The sequence below is a fragment of the Schistocerca piceifrons genome, chromosome 9 (genome assembly GCF_021461385.2).
Source record: "Schistocerca piceifrons isolate TAMUIC-IGC-003096 chromosome 9, iqSchPice1.1, whole genome shotgun sequence".
Taxonomy (NCBI): Eukaryota; Metazoa; Arthropoda; class Insecta; order Orthoptera; family Acrididae; genus Schistocerca; species Schistocerca piceifrons.
The window spans coordinates 204,236,432-204,250,570 of NC_060146.1; the positions used below are offsets into that span (position 1 = coordinate 204,236,432).

Below are 14,139 nucleotides of genomic sequence, written 5' to 3' on the forward strand. Positions count from 1 at the left end.
CGGATGAGAAGGGATAGTAGCGTACGGGTGGGGAGAGAGACAAACACTGTGCTGGAGTGTGCAGTGACTAGACTGCTGATAGGTGCAGTGTTATGAGGTTGTGGGTCAAGGAGGAGGAAGGAAAAGGAACAAAAAAGGAGAGGCACAGGGAAAGATAGGTGGATGCATTGGCAGAGGGCTGCAAATAAACAGGATGGGAGATGCGAATGGGGAGGAGATGATAGGATAGCGGGATGGAAACTATTGGGTGGAGGGTGTGGGGTGTGGGGAGAGTATATTACTGTAGGTTGAGGCCAGGATAATTACGAGATTGAAGAATGTGTTGTAAGGATAATGCCCACCTGCGCAGTTCAGAAAAGATGGCGGTGGAGGGAAGGATCCAGATGACTCGGGTAGTGAAGCAGTTATTGAAATGTGTTACGTTCAGCTGCATGTTGAGTCGCAAGTTGTTCTTGGCTGCAGTCTGATGGTGGCCATTCATCCTGAGAGACAGGTGGTTGGTAGTCATACCGATGTAAAAAGGTGTGCAGTGATTGCAGCAGAGCTGGTAAATGACATGTCTGCTTTCACAGGTGGTCTGGCCTCTGATGGGGTAGGACAAACATGTAGTGGGAGTGGAATAAGTGCTGGATGTGTGGATTGGGCAGATTCTGCATCTGGCTCTTCCACAGGGATACAATCCTTGTGGCAAGTGGTTGGGATTGGGAGTGGCATAGGGATGGACTAGGATGTTGTGGAGCTATGGTGAGCAATGGAACACCACTTTAGGAGGGATGGGAAGTACCTTGGGTAGAATGTCCCTCATTTCAGGGCACGATGATAGGTAATCAAAACCCTGGCAGAGGATGTGGTTCAGTTGTTCCAGCCCAGGGTTGTACTGAGAGACGCAGGGGACACTTCTTTGTGGCTGGTGGGAGGATTAGAGTTGTAAGGGGAAGTGGCACAGGAGATCTAGTTGTGGACTGTCTGGTAGATAGAACCTGACTTTGAAGGCTTTGGTGAGAACCTTAGCCTACTAAGCAAGGGAGTTTCGTCACTGCACATACACCATCCCCAGGTAGCAAGCCTGTATGGGAGGGATTTTCTGGTGTGAAAGGGATGACTACTGTCAAAATGCAGGTACTGTTGGTGGTTGATAGGTTTTATGTAGACAGAGGTGCAGATGGGGGTCATCAGAGGAGAGGAGGTCAACATCTAGGAAGGTGGCATGCTGGGTTCAGGAGGACCACGTGAAGCGGATGGGAGAGAAGGTGTTGTGGTTGTGAAGGAACGAAGGTAGGGTGTCTTGGCCCTGGGTCCAAATCATGAAGACATCATCATTGAACCTGAGCCAGGCTAGGCTAAGAAGGTCTCATCTAGATGGCCCATAAAAAGGTTGGCATAGGAGGGTGACAGCCATGTGGGTGCCCGTGGCTGTGCCGTGAATTTGTTCATATACCTTCCCTTCAAATGAGAAGTATTTGTGGGTTAGGATAAAATTAGTATGATATATGAGCATTGAGTTTGTTGGTTTGAAGTCTGAAGGACATTTGGAAACATAATGTTCAATAGTGGTAAGACCATGGACATGAGGGATGCTGGTGTTTGGGGAGGTGGTGTCAACAGTGGCAAATAGGGATCCAGGCGGTATAGGGGTGGGGATAGTGGAGAGTTGGTGAAAGAAGTTGTTGGTGTCCTTGACATGGGAGGCTATCTTACGGGAATGGTTGGAGGTCTTGGTCAGTGAGTGCTGAATATCCTTTCAGTGCGTGCACAATAACCAGCCTCAATGGGGCGTACAGGATTTTTGGTTTTGTGGAGCTTGTAGAAGGTAGGTGTGTGGGGTGTCATATGGGTGAGAAGGGGAATGGATTCAGGGAGATGTTCTGGGAAGGACCTAAGGCTTTAAGCAGGGATTGGGGTTTCTGTAGGACTTCTGGGATGGGATCACTCTGAAAAAGTTTATAGGTGGAGGATTAAGACAATTGTCGGAGGTCTTGTGCCAGGTAGTCACTGTGATTCACAACAACAGTGGTGGAACCTTTGTCTGCGGGTAGGATGATTAGGTCAGGATTTGTTTTGAGTTTGTGTAAGGCTGTTCTTAATTCTACTGATAGGTTGGTGTTCTGGGAAGTTGGAGGTAAGGAATTTCTAGAATTATCCAGCAGGTAGTTAAGGGGGAGGGGGGATCACAGTTTTTTGGTGGTACAAACTACAAGTAGGGTTCATTGTGGAATTAGAGTGGCTTTGTTTGAAGGATTGGTGGCAAAGAAGTGCTTGCATTGCAGGGATCGGGAGGAGTACAGTAGGTCTTTCACACATCCAGCATGGATAAATTTGGGTCAATATGCTAGTCCCAATCCCAACTCCTTGCCTCAAGTTTCATATCCCTGTCGAAGATCCAGGTGCAAAAGATGCCAATCCACCCACCCAGCACTTCCTATTCTGGTTCTGTCACAGGTTTAAAGGGCTAAAGGTGAGGCCTTTGGATAGGACTGAAACTTCTGTGGAGCTGAGGGAAAAGGTCAGCTATACATGGTTTAGCTGCTATGAGGGGCAGATGAGAGGAACACTGGGTACGATAGGGGTCAGATAGTGGTGCGCCAAGGCAGCAGTAGGATGTCAGCAGGGTGGATAATTTATGGAGGTGGTGTCTGCTCCAGGTGCTGGAGAGCAAGGGATTCAATTTATTGCAAAGTAGTTGTAGCTTGTGGAGGGAGCAGAGATGGTTTTGGGATGCCTATGCCGTGGAGATGTGTTTTTGCAGTACTAGGTTTGTGAGGACAAGGGATTGGTGGAGTCTGAAAAGCTGTAGGTCATTGGGAAATGAGGAGTGGGATCCAGAGAAAGGAATCTTTGCAGCTAAGTCCTTTGGGGGGGTTGCCATGGTTTAGGCAACATTTGAGAAACAGGATGTGGGACTGGGTTTTCGCCAGGGAAAGGTATACTTTTCTAAACTGCTGCAGAAAGATGGAGCAACGGTCCATTGTGGCAGGAATGGCACAAAGGAAACGGGAATGATGGAGAAATGGGCAAAATAAAAATAGATCTTGATAGATGTGAAAGGAACTGGATAAGCAATAAGACGCATAAAGGTCGTAAAAAACACTTAAAAACACACACAGATACCCAAAAATACATGAAACTGCATGAAACCACATAAAGCTATGCATAACTATGTTGAATCATACAGAAACATGGGTGAAAAGTAACAGTGAAGTACGGTAGCGTGTGTATGTTGCGATAAGCAGAGAGAGAGGGGGGGGGGGGGGGGGGCGAGGGGGGGTTAGGTCGAGGATCAAAAGTTTATGTGGCATGGACAGGTGTCGAAAACAAAATTCTAAGTACATCAGGATGGGGAATGAAGTGGGATGGCGCCATCTGTACCTCTGTCCACACTAAACACACCAACCACCAACAGTACCTGCATTTTGACAGCTGTCATCCCCTTCATACCAAAAAGTCCCTTCCATATAGCCTGGCTATCGGGGGATCGTGTATCTGCAGTGACAAAAACTCTCTTGCTCAGTAGGCTAAGGTTCTCACCGAAGCCTTCACAGGCAGGCTCTATCTCCCAGACAGCCCACAAATAGATCTCCTGTGCCATTTTCTCTCACAACCCCGATCCTCCAACCACCCCCAAAAACCACCCACAAAGAAATGTCCCGTTTGTCTCCCAGTACCACCCGGGGCGGCACAACTGAACCACATCCTTTGCCAGGGTTTTGATTACCTATCATCGTGCCCTGAAATGAGAGATGTCCTACCCGGGATAGTTCCCACCCCTCCTGAAGTGGTGTTGTCGCCCACCCAACCACCACGACATCCCAGTCGATCATTGTGCCAGCCCCAGTCCCAACCCTTTGCCTGTGGGAGACCCAGGTGCAAAACCTGCCAGTCCACCCACACAGTACCCGGTCCTTTCACAGGTTTATCATACCCCATCAGGGCAGGCCACCTGTGAAAGCAGCCATGTCATTTACCAGCTCTGTTGCAATCATTTCACAGCTTTTTATATTGGTATGACTACCAGCCAGCTGTCCACCAGGATCAATGGCCACTGCCAAACTGTGGCCAAGAGCAAAGTAGACCACCTGTGGCACAACATGCAACTGAACATAACACACTTTATTTCAATGGCTGCTTCACTACCTGAGCCATCTGGATCCTTCCCTCCACCTCCAGCTTTTCTGAGCTTACGGTAACATACTATCCCCACACCCTCCACCCAACAGTTTCCACCCCGTCTGTCTTATCATCTCCTCCCCATTCTCGTCTACCACCCTGTTTATTTGCAGCCCTCTGGCAGTGCGTCAGCCTGTCTTTTCCCACACCACTCCTTTTTTGCTACTTTTCCCCCCTGCCTCACTGCCCCACAACCTCCTGACGCTGAGCCTGCCGGCAGTCTAGTCCCTGCACACTCCACCAGACAGCGTTCTTATCTCTCCTTCTGTATACTACTATCCCTTCTCCACCCCCTCCAGACCTGCGGCTTGCATCCCAAGTGATGTTGCATACTGGCTCGAGATGCTGGAGTTGGCGGTTGTGTGAGCATGAGGTGTGCTTCCTCGTGTGTGTGTGTGTGTGTGTGTGTGTGTGTGTGTGTGTGTGTGTGTGTGTGTGTGTTTTTACTGATGAAGGCTGTGGCTGAAAGCTATATGTGAGTGTCTTTTAATCGTGCCTGACTGCAACTTGGCATGTCTTCCTTACGGTAAGTGCCAATCTATCTTTTCCTACATTGTTGACAGTCTTGCCTGGAATTTCCATTGTTTGATTTTTGCCAGTTAGAATATGTATAGTTAATGTGTTTTTCCTCTTATTTTGTGTGCAGTATTAATTGTTATGACAATTTAATTGATATCTCTTAAATGTAATTGTGCTGTTTTCCCTTTTAGCTGTGTTGTTTCCCAGAATGCACCTATAATTGGCATTTTCTTATTTTAGCGCTACTTCTCATCTTTTTTTAAATACTAGCTATTTGATAACTACTCATGTAAATTCCTAGATGGTTATGGCCGCCATGACTTTGTGTACCACCTTATTTTAGACATTGTTTACAACGGTAGTAACAAGGAAAATAGCAGTTACCTGTGTCTAATTCAGACCCAAGTATTTTCATTGCATCCTGTAGATACGGTGACAGTGTTTCAGTTGGAGAGGATCTCATTTTGAAAACTAAGTACACCATTCAACATTGGACATCCCAAATTTACGACCCGTGGCCTTGGCACTGAATTGCATGAAAAATGACTTCTTGTATTACCTATAGATGCATTGCACTTTTATGGGATGTAGTCTACTAGCATGCAAAGGATTTGTAGACTTAAAAAGTGTACAAGGAATGCTGTACATAGGTTTGCTTCCTTGATTCATCGTTAGGTATAGTTCATTAAGTCCTTCCAGTATTATGTGTTAATGATCATTTCGGAGACAGTCTATCTTTTGCTTTTCTTCCACATGCCGTTGTACTAACTCTGTGTAACAGAGAATTTGGTGAGGCAGGTGTCGCTGTGTTGCAGTGTGTGCTGGCAGCTCCCCAGTCCTGGAGTGTCCAGATGTCAGCGCTGCTGCTTCGCTGCCGACTGGAGTCGTGGCATTCACGCACAGTGGAGCGTTCGATGAATCAGTGCCAGGTTGGTAACCGTACTCGTGTCTGGACATGGTGTGGAAATTCAGAGGGTAGGAGTTACACTCACAAGGAGATTCCTTGTGCTGCTGCATCCCACAACTGATCGATTCGTGATGCTGATTTTGTATGAATATGGAGGAGGAACAAGGTGACAGAATGGCTGGAGGGTTTATTGATTCAGGAAGTGAAATACCCAGTACTGCTGATAGTACCACTTCTGAGGGTAGTTTGAATAGTTCTCAGCCTAATATTGAAAATGATATTTTATGTTTCAAAAACTTTGTATTTTTTGATAATATCATTATTAGGTATAGTTCATTAAGTCCTTCCAGTATTATGTGTTAATGGTCATTTCGAAGACAGTCTATCTTTTGCTTTACTTCCACATGCCATTGTAATGTGTTCCAGTGACATTATTTCATGCCTGTAATGTTTCTCTGAAATTATTGTCAAATCTCGTCTACAGCTGCAGTCATTTTTTGGTTGGATGAAAAACACTGACAAGCTAGTGGGACTTTATTTTTTGGGGGGAAGAGATGGAAGTATGAGGGAGCCAAATCTGGGGATTAGGGCTAATGTTCCAAGACATAATAGCACAGATTCTTTAATTTAGCAATTCGTGACACATTTTTCTAAGTGTGTGCACCCTCTTAATGAAAGATGAGTTTGTTTTCTTTTACAACCAGGCCTCTTTCGTTGAATTTTTGCATCCAGAGTGCTCAGAAGAAATGATAATGCCAAGTCATCGTTTAATAGAACTCGTTTCACATCCAGAAACACCAGTGCCATGAATTTCCCAGCTGATGACTTCATATTCTTCTTCTTTGGAGGTGAAGAATTGGCTTCCATCCACTGCTCCAATTGTTGTTTTGATTCTGGTGTGTAGTGATTAATCTGCGTTCCATCTGGTGTCACATACAAACATTCAAAAAACTATTATCTTCATGAAATCACACTAAACACTGATTGGAAATTGTCACACGAATTTGTCTCAGATCCTCCTCGAGCAGACACGACATCCTTCACCCACGAAGCTTTCTTGTGTCTAGTTCTGTGTGAAAAATTTAGCTAAAGCAGTCTTGTGAAATCCATTCAATTTTTGCAGTTTCACGCACTTCTGTACTCCATTCATCAAAAATCATATTGTGCAAATTTTCGACAATTTCTGGTGTGGTTGCAATTTTCGTATGTCTTTTATGTGGTGCAGTGGGATGATGTTGTAGGTTTATTGATACTCTCTTCCAGTGCTACTGGGCTTAGCAGAAGTTTTTCTGTGCTAAGAATGTAGTGATATAGAATGGTGAAACACTATATTTTCACTTACAAGACACTGTCAGCAGAAGCTCAAAGGAAGTAAAAGCAGTGTTTTGTGTAAATGGTTGTTGACAACTGCTAGATCAAATTTCACGCAGCTGTTGCGCATATAATGGAACTCTTAAAATCCAGTGGAAAAGAGTGAAGAATTATTACTGTTGTTATTATTCCAAATTCTGCCTTCAAGCTGTGAGTGATGGCTACCGACTGCATCTCAGTCCCTGCCAGTGGCATCATTTACATGTGCTGTGTAGGGGCGCGTGGTCAGCACATTGCTGTCCTGGACATTGCCAGCATCTTGGAATCCTTATTTCTCATTTGAGTAGCTCTCCAGTTGGCATCACAAGGCTGAGTGCTCCGTGTTCCAGATCTCCCACCACAGAAAATCTGTGACGTTTCTGGGAATTAAACATGTGTCCTCTGCGTGTTAGCCAGACATGCTGACCACTCTGGTGTGGATGTGGACGAAGAAATGAGTTATTAAAGTACATAAAAAATTGTGTGAATTATGCTCACAGTGATCAGTAAAACACATCCTGCAATAAAGTGGCTGGATGAGCATGCCTGACGAGTTTCCTCGGTGCAGGAGCTCCATCTTCACCGAATACTCTTTGAGCCAAATTTTTATCGACTGAAGAGCCGTACCTTTCAGTTACTGTGATTGATCTTTGACAACTAAGTTGAAGGTTTGTGTATAATGTCTTGTCATAATTTTACTATTTAAGTTTTATTTGGAAGGTAACCTTAAATCAAAATGAAATGTAGGCACTAAACACACAGAGAGAAGAGAACATGAGCTCTTGAAACACAAAGTTGCCCAAAATTGTTGAAGAATAGATGAGTTGATCGAATACCTAATGAAGGGATACCAGTTTTAATAGGGAAATTAGTTTAAATGGAAATTTATTACTTAACTTGAGTAAAGAAGCGACAGGAATCAAGGAACAAGTAATTTGGTTAGATAGGAAGTTTGGGAATAAAAATCTAAACATTGTAGTGAGAGACAAGGCTTGAACACATCAAGCAGTTGCAAGTGAATGTAAGTTACAGCAGTTGTGTGGATGTGAAGAATCTTTCACAGGGCTGATTATCATGGAAAGCTGCCTGAAATCAGTTGCCATAGTGATTATAACAACAACTTGCAGAATTAATGTTGCTGACAGATTTTGGAGTATTTCCAGCATTAAATTTGGGATCAACATTTTCCGCAGATTCTGGTAGATGCCATAGACAGCGACAAGCCTCCAGTAGCCTTCCGGTGGCCGCAGCTCTTCTCTACTCCGCTGCCGCCGCGGTGGCACATCGAGTCGGAGCTGGCACACCTGCTGCTGTCCCTGGGTGCCGTGAACAGTGCCCTCGACATCTTCCTGCGTCTCGAGGAGTGGGAGGCCGTCGTCAACTGCTACCACATGCTCAAGCTGCGCCATAAGGTGAGTTCAGAGTCGGCAGTGATATGTTCGAGGGTGATGGAGAGATGCAAATGTAAAAACTCCCCAAGATAATGATTGTAAAAGTTGCAGTATAGGTAAAGCTAAGTACACAAGTATTACTTTTACCTGACTCTCATTAATCGAGATTTCTGATAAAAAAAAAACACAAACAGAAATCTTTGTTATACAGGTGGTGCAGTAGGGTATATGTGTAGTAGTTAGGATGGCAGTGCAGTAGCTCAGAAGTTTTTGTCCCACGCTTCCGGCTACGTTACTGTGATAATTTCTGAAGGCTGTGGAAACAGTATGGCCCGCTATTTGTGATTCCACCACTGATCTTTGTGAAGTTGTCAACCTCTGAATTCCTTGAAATGTTAGCAAACATTCCTGGTTGTTCAAGTGTAGACTAAGCGATATAGATACCGGGGTGTATATGACCTGGGACAACCGGGAGAGCCGGGAAAAACCCGTGATTTATTTCATCCAGGAGAAAACAGGGGGAAACCCGAGATTTTTTAAAAATTCCAGGAATTTTTCATTGTTTTAGTTTTCAGTTAAATTTTTGTAATTTTGACTGGTAAGAACCAATACTCTAACAAAGAATATTACTGTATCCAGTTACTGCAAAGTAAAACTGCAGCAATGAACCATGAACGAGAGGAAAAAATGAAAATAAAACTTAAATTGCAAAGGAGATGTGCCACATACAAAACACAGTGCTCATACAAGTGTCTGCCAAAAGCAGAATGTGTTAAAAGCTTTAGGAAAACTATGAAATGCTTCACATAACAACAAATTGCCTCCGATGAGCGTGAGGTCACAACTGTTTGCATTAGATTCATTTTAGCAGTTATGAGCTGGCTCAAGCGTGTGCCCAGTTGAGTCGCATATGAATTGTACCTTCTCCCACTTTGGCTACAGAAGTGTGACTGTTGGGTGTGTAAGCAGTCACAGCAAGCAGTTATACTCTGTTCATCATAAAAATAAACCTGATGTAAAAATTTGCTTGAATCTCACTGGATTTCATTTTGTGTGGAGTGGAAGCCAAGTTGTGACCAGTACAGTCAAGTATGATCATAAGGATATGCTCTATGCTGTGTTACACACACAAAGACTGAGCAATAATATGCGGGACTACAGCTTTACCAGCTGGCCAACCAGTGGTCCAACTAGCTTGCAGTGATGTGAGCAGTTGCATTTCAGACATAAAAGAGGTGGGCAAAGAAACAATGTAGCTTCGATTGTCTTTTAATTTTTAAAAGAGAATGAAATAGTATTTGATAAAACTCCAGCACTACCACACGCTTCTTAGGTAACAAGACGGAAATCATGAAATGCTCTCGTTCTCACCTGACACAGTATTCTAATTACAAACAAGAGCGATGAAAATTCCTAACTTAAACACAGGGTAATTTTTCTGAGCAAGCTATGTGTGATGCAAAAGTGTACTGCAGAGATTTCACCATACTATTGAATACTGAAGCCATTGAAGATATTAATTACAGTCAGTCGTCTGGTAACATAACAGTCTTGTTATTTCTTGGGCCAAATCCCTTAACTTGGCTCCTGATCAGTTCTGTTTGGTTCATATTGTAATGGTACAGTGGCAAATGTAAAAATGCAGCATTTGCACGGTCTGCTCGATGCTGTGAAATTGATTGTTTTTCATGTTTCTATGACACATACCTACATCTGCGGTATAAAACAGTGGACACAGTCCAAATAAAAGAGTATTTCATTTTTGCCTTAAAAATTAAATTGTTATGTTTTCTTAACTTAAGCAACCTTTATTAACAGTCTTTCATAAAATATTGGTAATTGGGGATTTATATTTGATATGAAAACTGAAATTTCGCATGCAATATGTAATTAAAAACAAGGAGACATGCATTATTCATAAAAAATTACAATAAATTTTACAATTACAGGATGTAGGTAATTCAAATTGAATGAGGAAAAAAAAAAACTGATTCGGATGAGATTTGAACCAGCAAACTATTTACTGTGACCTGTTATTACAGTACTACATTAGCATTTCTGTTACTGATGCATGTACAACAGTGATTGTATCAACTGTATCTGATACAGTCCCTTGGCAAACTTCAATGCTGATTATCTCTCGAAATTTATGACAAATATTAAAAACAACCTACATCTCGGCTCTTTATGGCCGTGTTCCACACGCATGTTTCACTATGAAACAGGAAGCAGCCTCAGCTATTTTCATACTGCGTATTAACAGTACGACAATCAGAACACAACAGTGCAGAGGCTGTGCCATACACGATTTTTGAAATGAAAACTACACAACTAAAGAGTGATTAAGAATAACATTGATGGTTGCTAATACATTTGAATATCTTAAAGTTTAATTTAACGTAACTTAGTAATAATATATCTTGTACATAAGTAGTCCCTACTTCAAACAGTGCAACAACATCAGTGTCTGTGTGCTATTGCGTCTGCACATTCATCGTGTTTGTGTTTGTTTACATCGGGTTTATTCCTATGATGCTGTGTGGTCTAAGGCGCCTTGCCACAGTTCACGCGGCTCCACCCGTCTGATGTTGAGTGTCCTCACTCGGTCATGGGTGTGTGTCTTGTCCTCAGCATAAGTTAGTTTAAGTTAGGTTAAACAGTGTGTAAGCCTAGTGAGTGATGACCTCAGCAGTTTGGTCCCACATGAACTTACCACAAATTTCCAAAATTTCTTACAGTGAACGGATTATAGATGCTACGTTGATACATTTTACTGGTGCACCCAAGCTGCCGGATTCAGGCATCCGCAGCAGGCCCGGATCTAGGAGGAGGGTGGCAAACTGGGGTATCTGTCCCAGGTGGCAATTTTGGGGGGAGGGGGTGCGCAAAATTCATATTCTTGAGGAAAATGAATGAATCATAAGTTTATTTTTGAATGCGTGCATAGTGTGCGTGATATCTTTGTCAGGGGAATCCTTGTTGCATCTAGAAATAAACTTTCCTGCAGGAAAAAGGGGCTATATGAGCCGAGACGAGTAAAGCCAAACAGATGAATGCCAACCACTGTCTGATTATGTGGTTGACTGGGTTTGTGAATGATCAGTGTTGTTAAAATTACTAGCGTACTCCGTAGATTCAGACTACCAGAGTGGAAATAAACGACTATTAGGAATAACGGGTAAGAAGGATTATATATTATCTTCTCGATGTATCCAAGAAAATGAAATTTTGACAGAAAAATTTTGGCCACATCGCTATACTAGTAAGGGCCAATTGCATAGTCCCCGGATAGCAGCCGCTTAAATTCTGTTCTGGAGAACGCGTTGTACAAACATGTAACAATGCCTAACGGTAGAATAATCGCAGTGTAACTAAACCGGTGATTCTGGCAGGGTTAGTGAAGTTAACAGGCAAATAAGTTTTGGCAATGGCAGAAACAGTTACAGAATTAGTGATGACAAGATTGTTTGTTATTAGAATGAAGGAGGGGGGAAGAAGTGGGGACATCACACAAATTATGGAAGAATGTGACGGTTCCTAATTTATATAAAATTTTTGTACTACTACTTTTCAATCTCATGTTTGAGAAACTGGAGCGTATGAATGAAAAGTGAAACTGTTTGCTTGTAGTAGACCTAATAGGCACTTGATATTTGTACTTCGTTAATTATATTCTGTCATGTTATAAAAATGACCATTTGTACCAAAAATAGTCTTGTTTATTTGGTGTGTGTTACAATTACTGCAATATTAGAAAGGCCTCTTTTGTTTTATCTAGCAGACACTGCCAAAATAGACATAATCAGATCGAGACACCACTCAGTCTTGGGTACTGTTTGCATTAACAGCTTTTTCAGTATTAAACGACATTTCAATTTTTCATGTAGCAACACGTTTAACGAACTTTTATGAGGTAATAGATTCTTTCGCACAAAGGAAAGCACGCCATGTAAAGCTGTAGCAAGATTAGAGAGAAAAAAAATGCTAGGAGCTAAGGATTGAAGAAATGTGTACTGTCTTGCTTGTCTCTTGTCTTTATTGGTTTCATGTATCCTATATTTAATATCATGTCACACAAAACTGCACGTTATTAGCTAATAGGCGATAAAGAGTGCAAATTTTCTGAAGAGTTCTTGTTCTCTCGATTACAAATAATCCCGCTAAGCATTAATTGCGAGCAATTTTTTTTTTTTTTTTGAGGGGATGTCAAACCGGCTGACTGGGAGCAGGAGAGGCACCACAGAACATTTTACATTTTAATTTCCACTGTCTTTAATATAGTTTGACGGCTTTTGTTACAGAATATACACATTTCAATTCCACAGAGCTAAATACAGGGACATGCGATAGAAGAATGCTGTGTGAAGAGGTGTGGCACTGCACTTTGGCACACTTAAGACCCAATAACATTTCTTACATTTCTTCAAACACATGTGTTGTATGTATCAGACTCTTCAGAAAGATAAGTGCTAAAAAATGAAAATTTGATTTTTTTTTTTTTTTTTAATTTTGATGTCCTATCTCTAACTCTTGAGGGGGGGGGGGGGGGGGGGCGGGGGTCGGTGTCCACTATCTAGTATTGCTCCAGTTGGGAAATGGAAATATCATAGATCTTGGGCTGATGCGCAGAGCAGTCTGAGTTATAGTGGCAAAGTGGGTAGTCTCCACATGGCCCGTGTTTACATTTAGTGATTTTGATGTTTCCTCTTTGTTATTGCTCTCACATCAAATGAAATCAGAAGAGATTTCTGTGCCCTGGAACTGTCAAGTGAATTAAAATACATTCACATCATTACAGAAGGCTAAAATATATTAACCACATTGCAGAACAATGAAGTTATTTTTGTCGGTTTGCTAAAGAAATTTGGCTTTTATTATCTTTTGCACTGAAGGCTTCAATGTATTTGAAACGAAGTGTTTAATTCCACACTATTGGCTAGTTTCAGCTGTTCGCTGCATTTCAAGTGAATGTTTTCATCTTCTAGCACGTATGACACTATGCCATAATAAAGAACCAAACATGAGATAATACAGTCTGGTACTCCAAGAAAATTTACATCCCAAAAACCACACTGAAAAGCTAAATATCAGGTCGAGGCCTACTTTGTTGGGAATCTGTACATACAAATGTGCACATTTTGGTATGGTTCACGAAATTCGGATGATGTCTTGTTTCTTTTATGGCGTAATGTAAGCTCTTTTAATGTTTTACGCGTACGAACATATGGGCCTCCTATGTCATCGTAGCTGCAAAAATGTGGTAGTGCCTGTCATCTGGCGCTCTCTGGCAACTGCTGAAATGAACCTATTTCTAACAGGTCACACGAAAATATTGCGAATGGTGGTTTGAAAAGTGTTCCTTTCAAAGTAAATTTCCTTTTACTCAATTCGAACTATGTGCGAGAATGTACGATGAATTTCTTAAATCACAGAGCGTTTCACTCTCATTTAAAAATCAACTCTTTGAAGACGAGCCATTTGGAAGAATTTTGTGTCGGGATCATCAGACATTTATGTCATTATTAAAGAGTTTACTGGCACATTTGTGTGGTATATCTTAAAGTGTAATATGTGCGAAAAAGATCAACATTATGTGTGAAAGCTTCTCTTGCTGCATATTGACCTTCGAGACTAACATTATATGTGAAAGTGTTACTTTTCCTGTGGCAACACTATGTATATTAATTTAAACCATTAACTTTTACTGTTTGTGTGTGTGCGCTACTTAACAGTGATATTGATGTTGGCCAACTACATCATGTGTCCTATGTTCTGAATATCTGCTGTCATCACCTGGAGAGATCACGT

General features: G+C 42.1%; 1 protein-coding gene across 1 annotated transcript in view; it reads left to right on the forward strand.

Moving 5' to 3' along the window:
• The window catches only part of LOC124717256 (tetratricopeptide repeat protein 27), a 150,342-nt gene that overhangs the window by 51,128 nt on the left and 85,075 nt on the right, over positions 1-14,139 (forward strand). The window contains exons 8-9 of the mRNA XM_047244058.1: positions 5,499-5,612; positions 8,134-8,352. Of these exons, the coding sequence (XP_047100014.1) occupies positions 5,499-5,612; positions 8,134-8,352 (333 nt within the window). The remainder of the gene's footprint in view (positions 1-5,498; positions 5,613-8,133; positions 8,353-14,139) is intronic.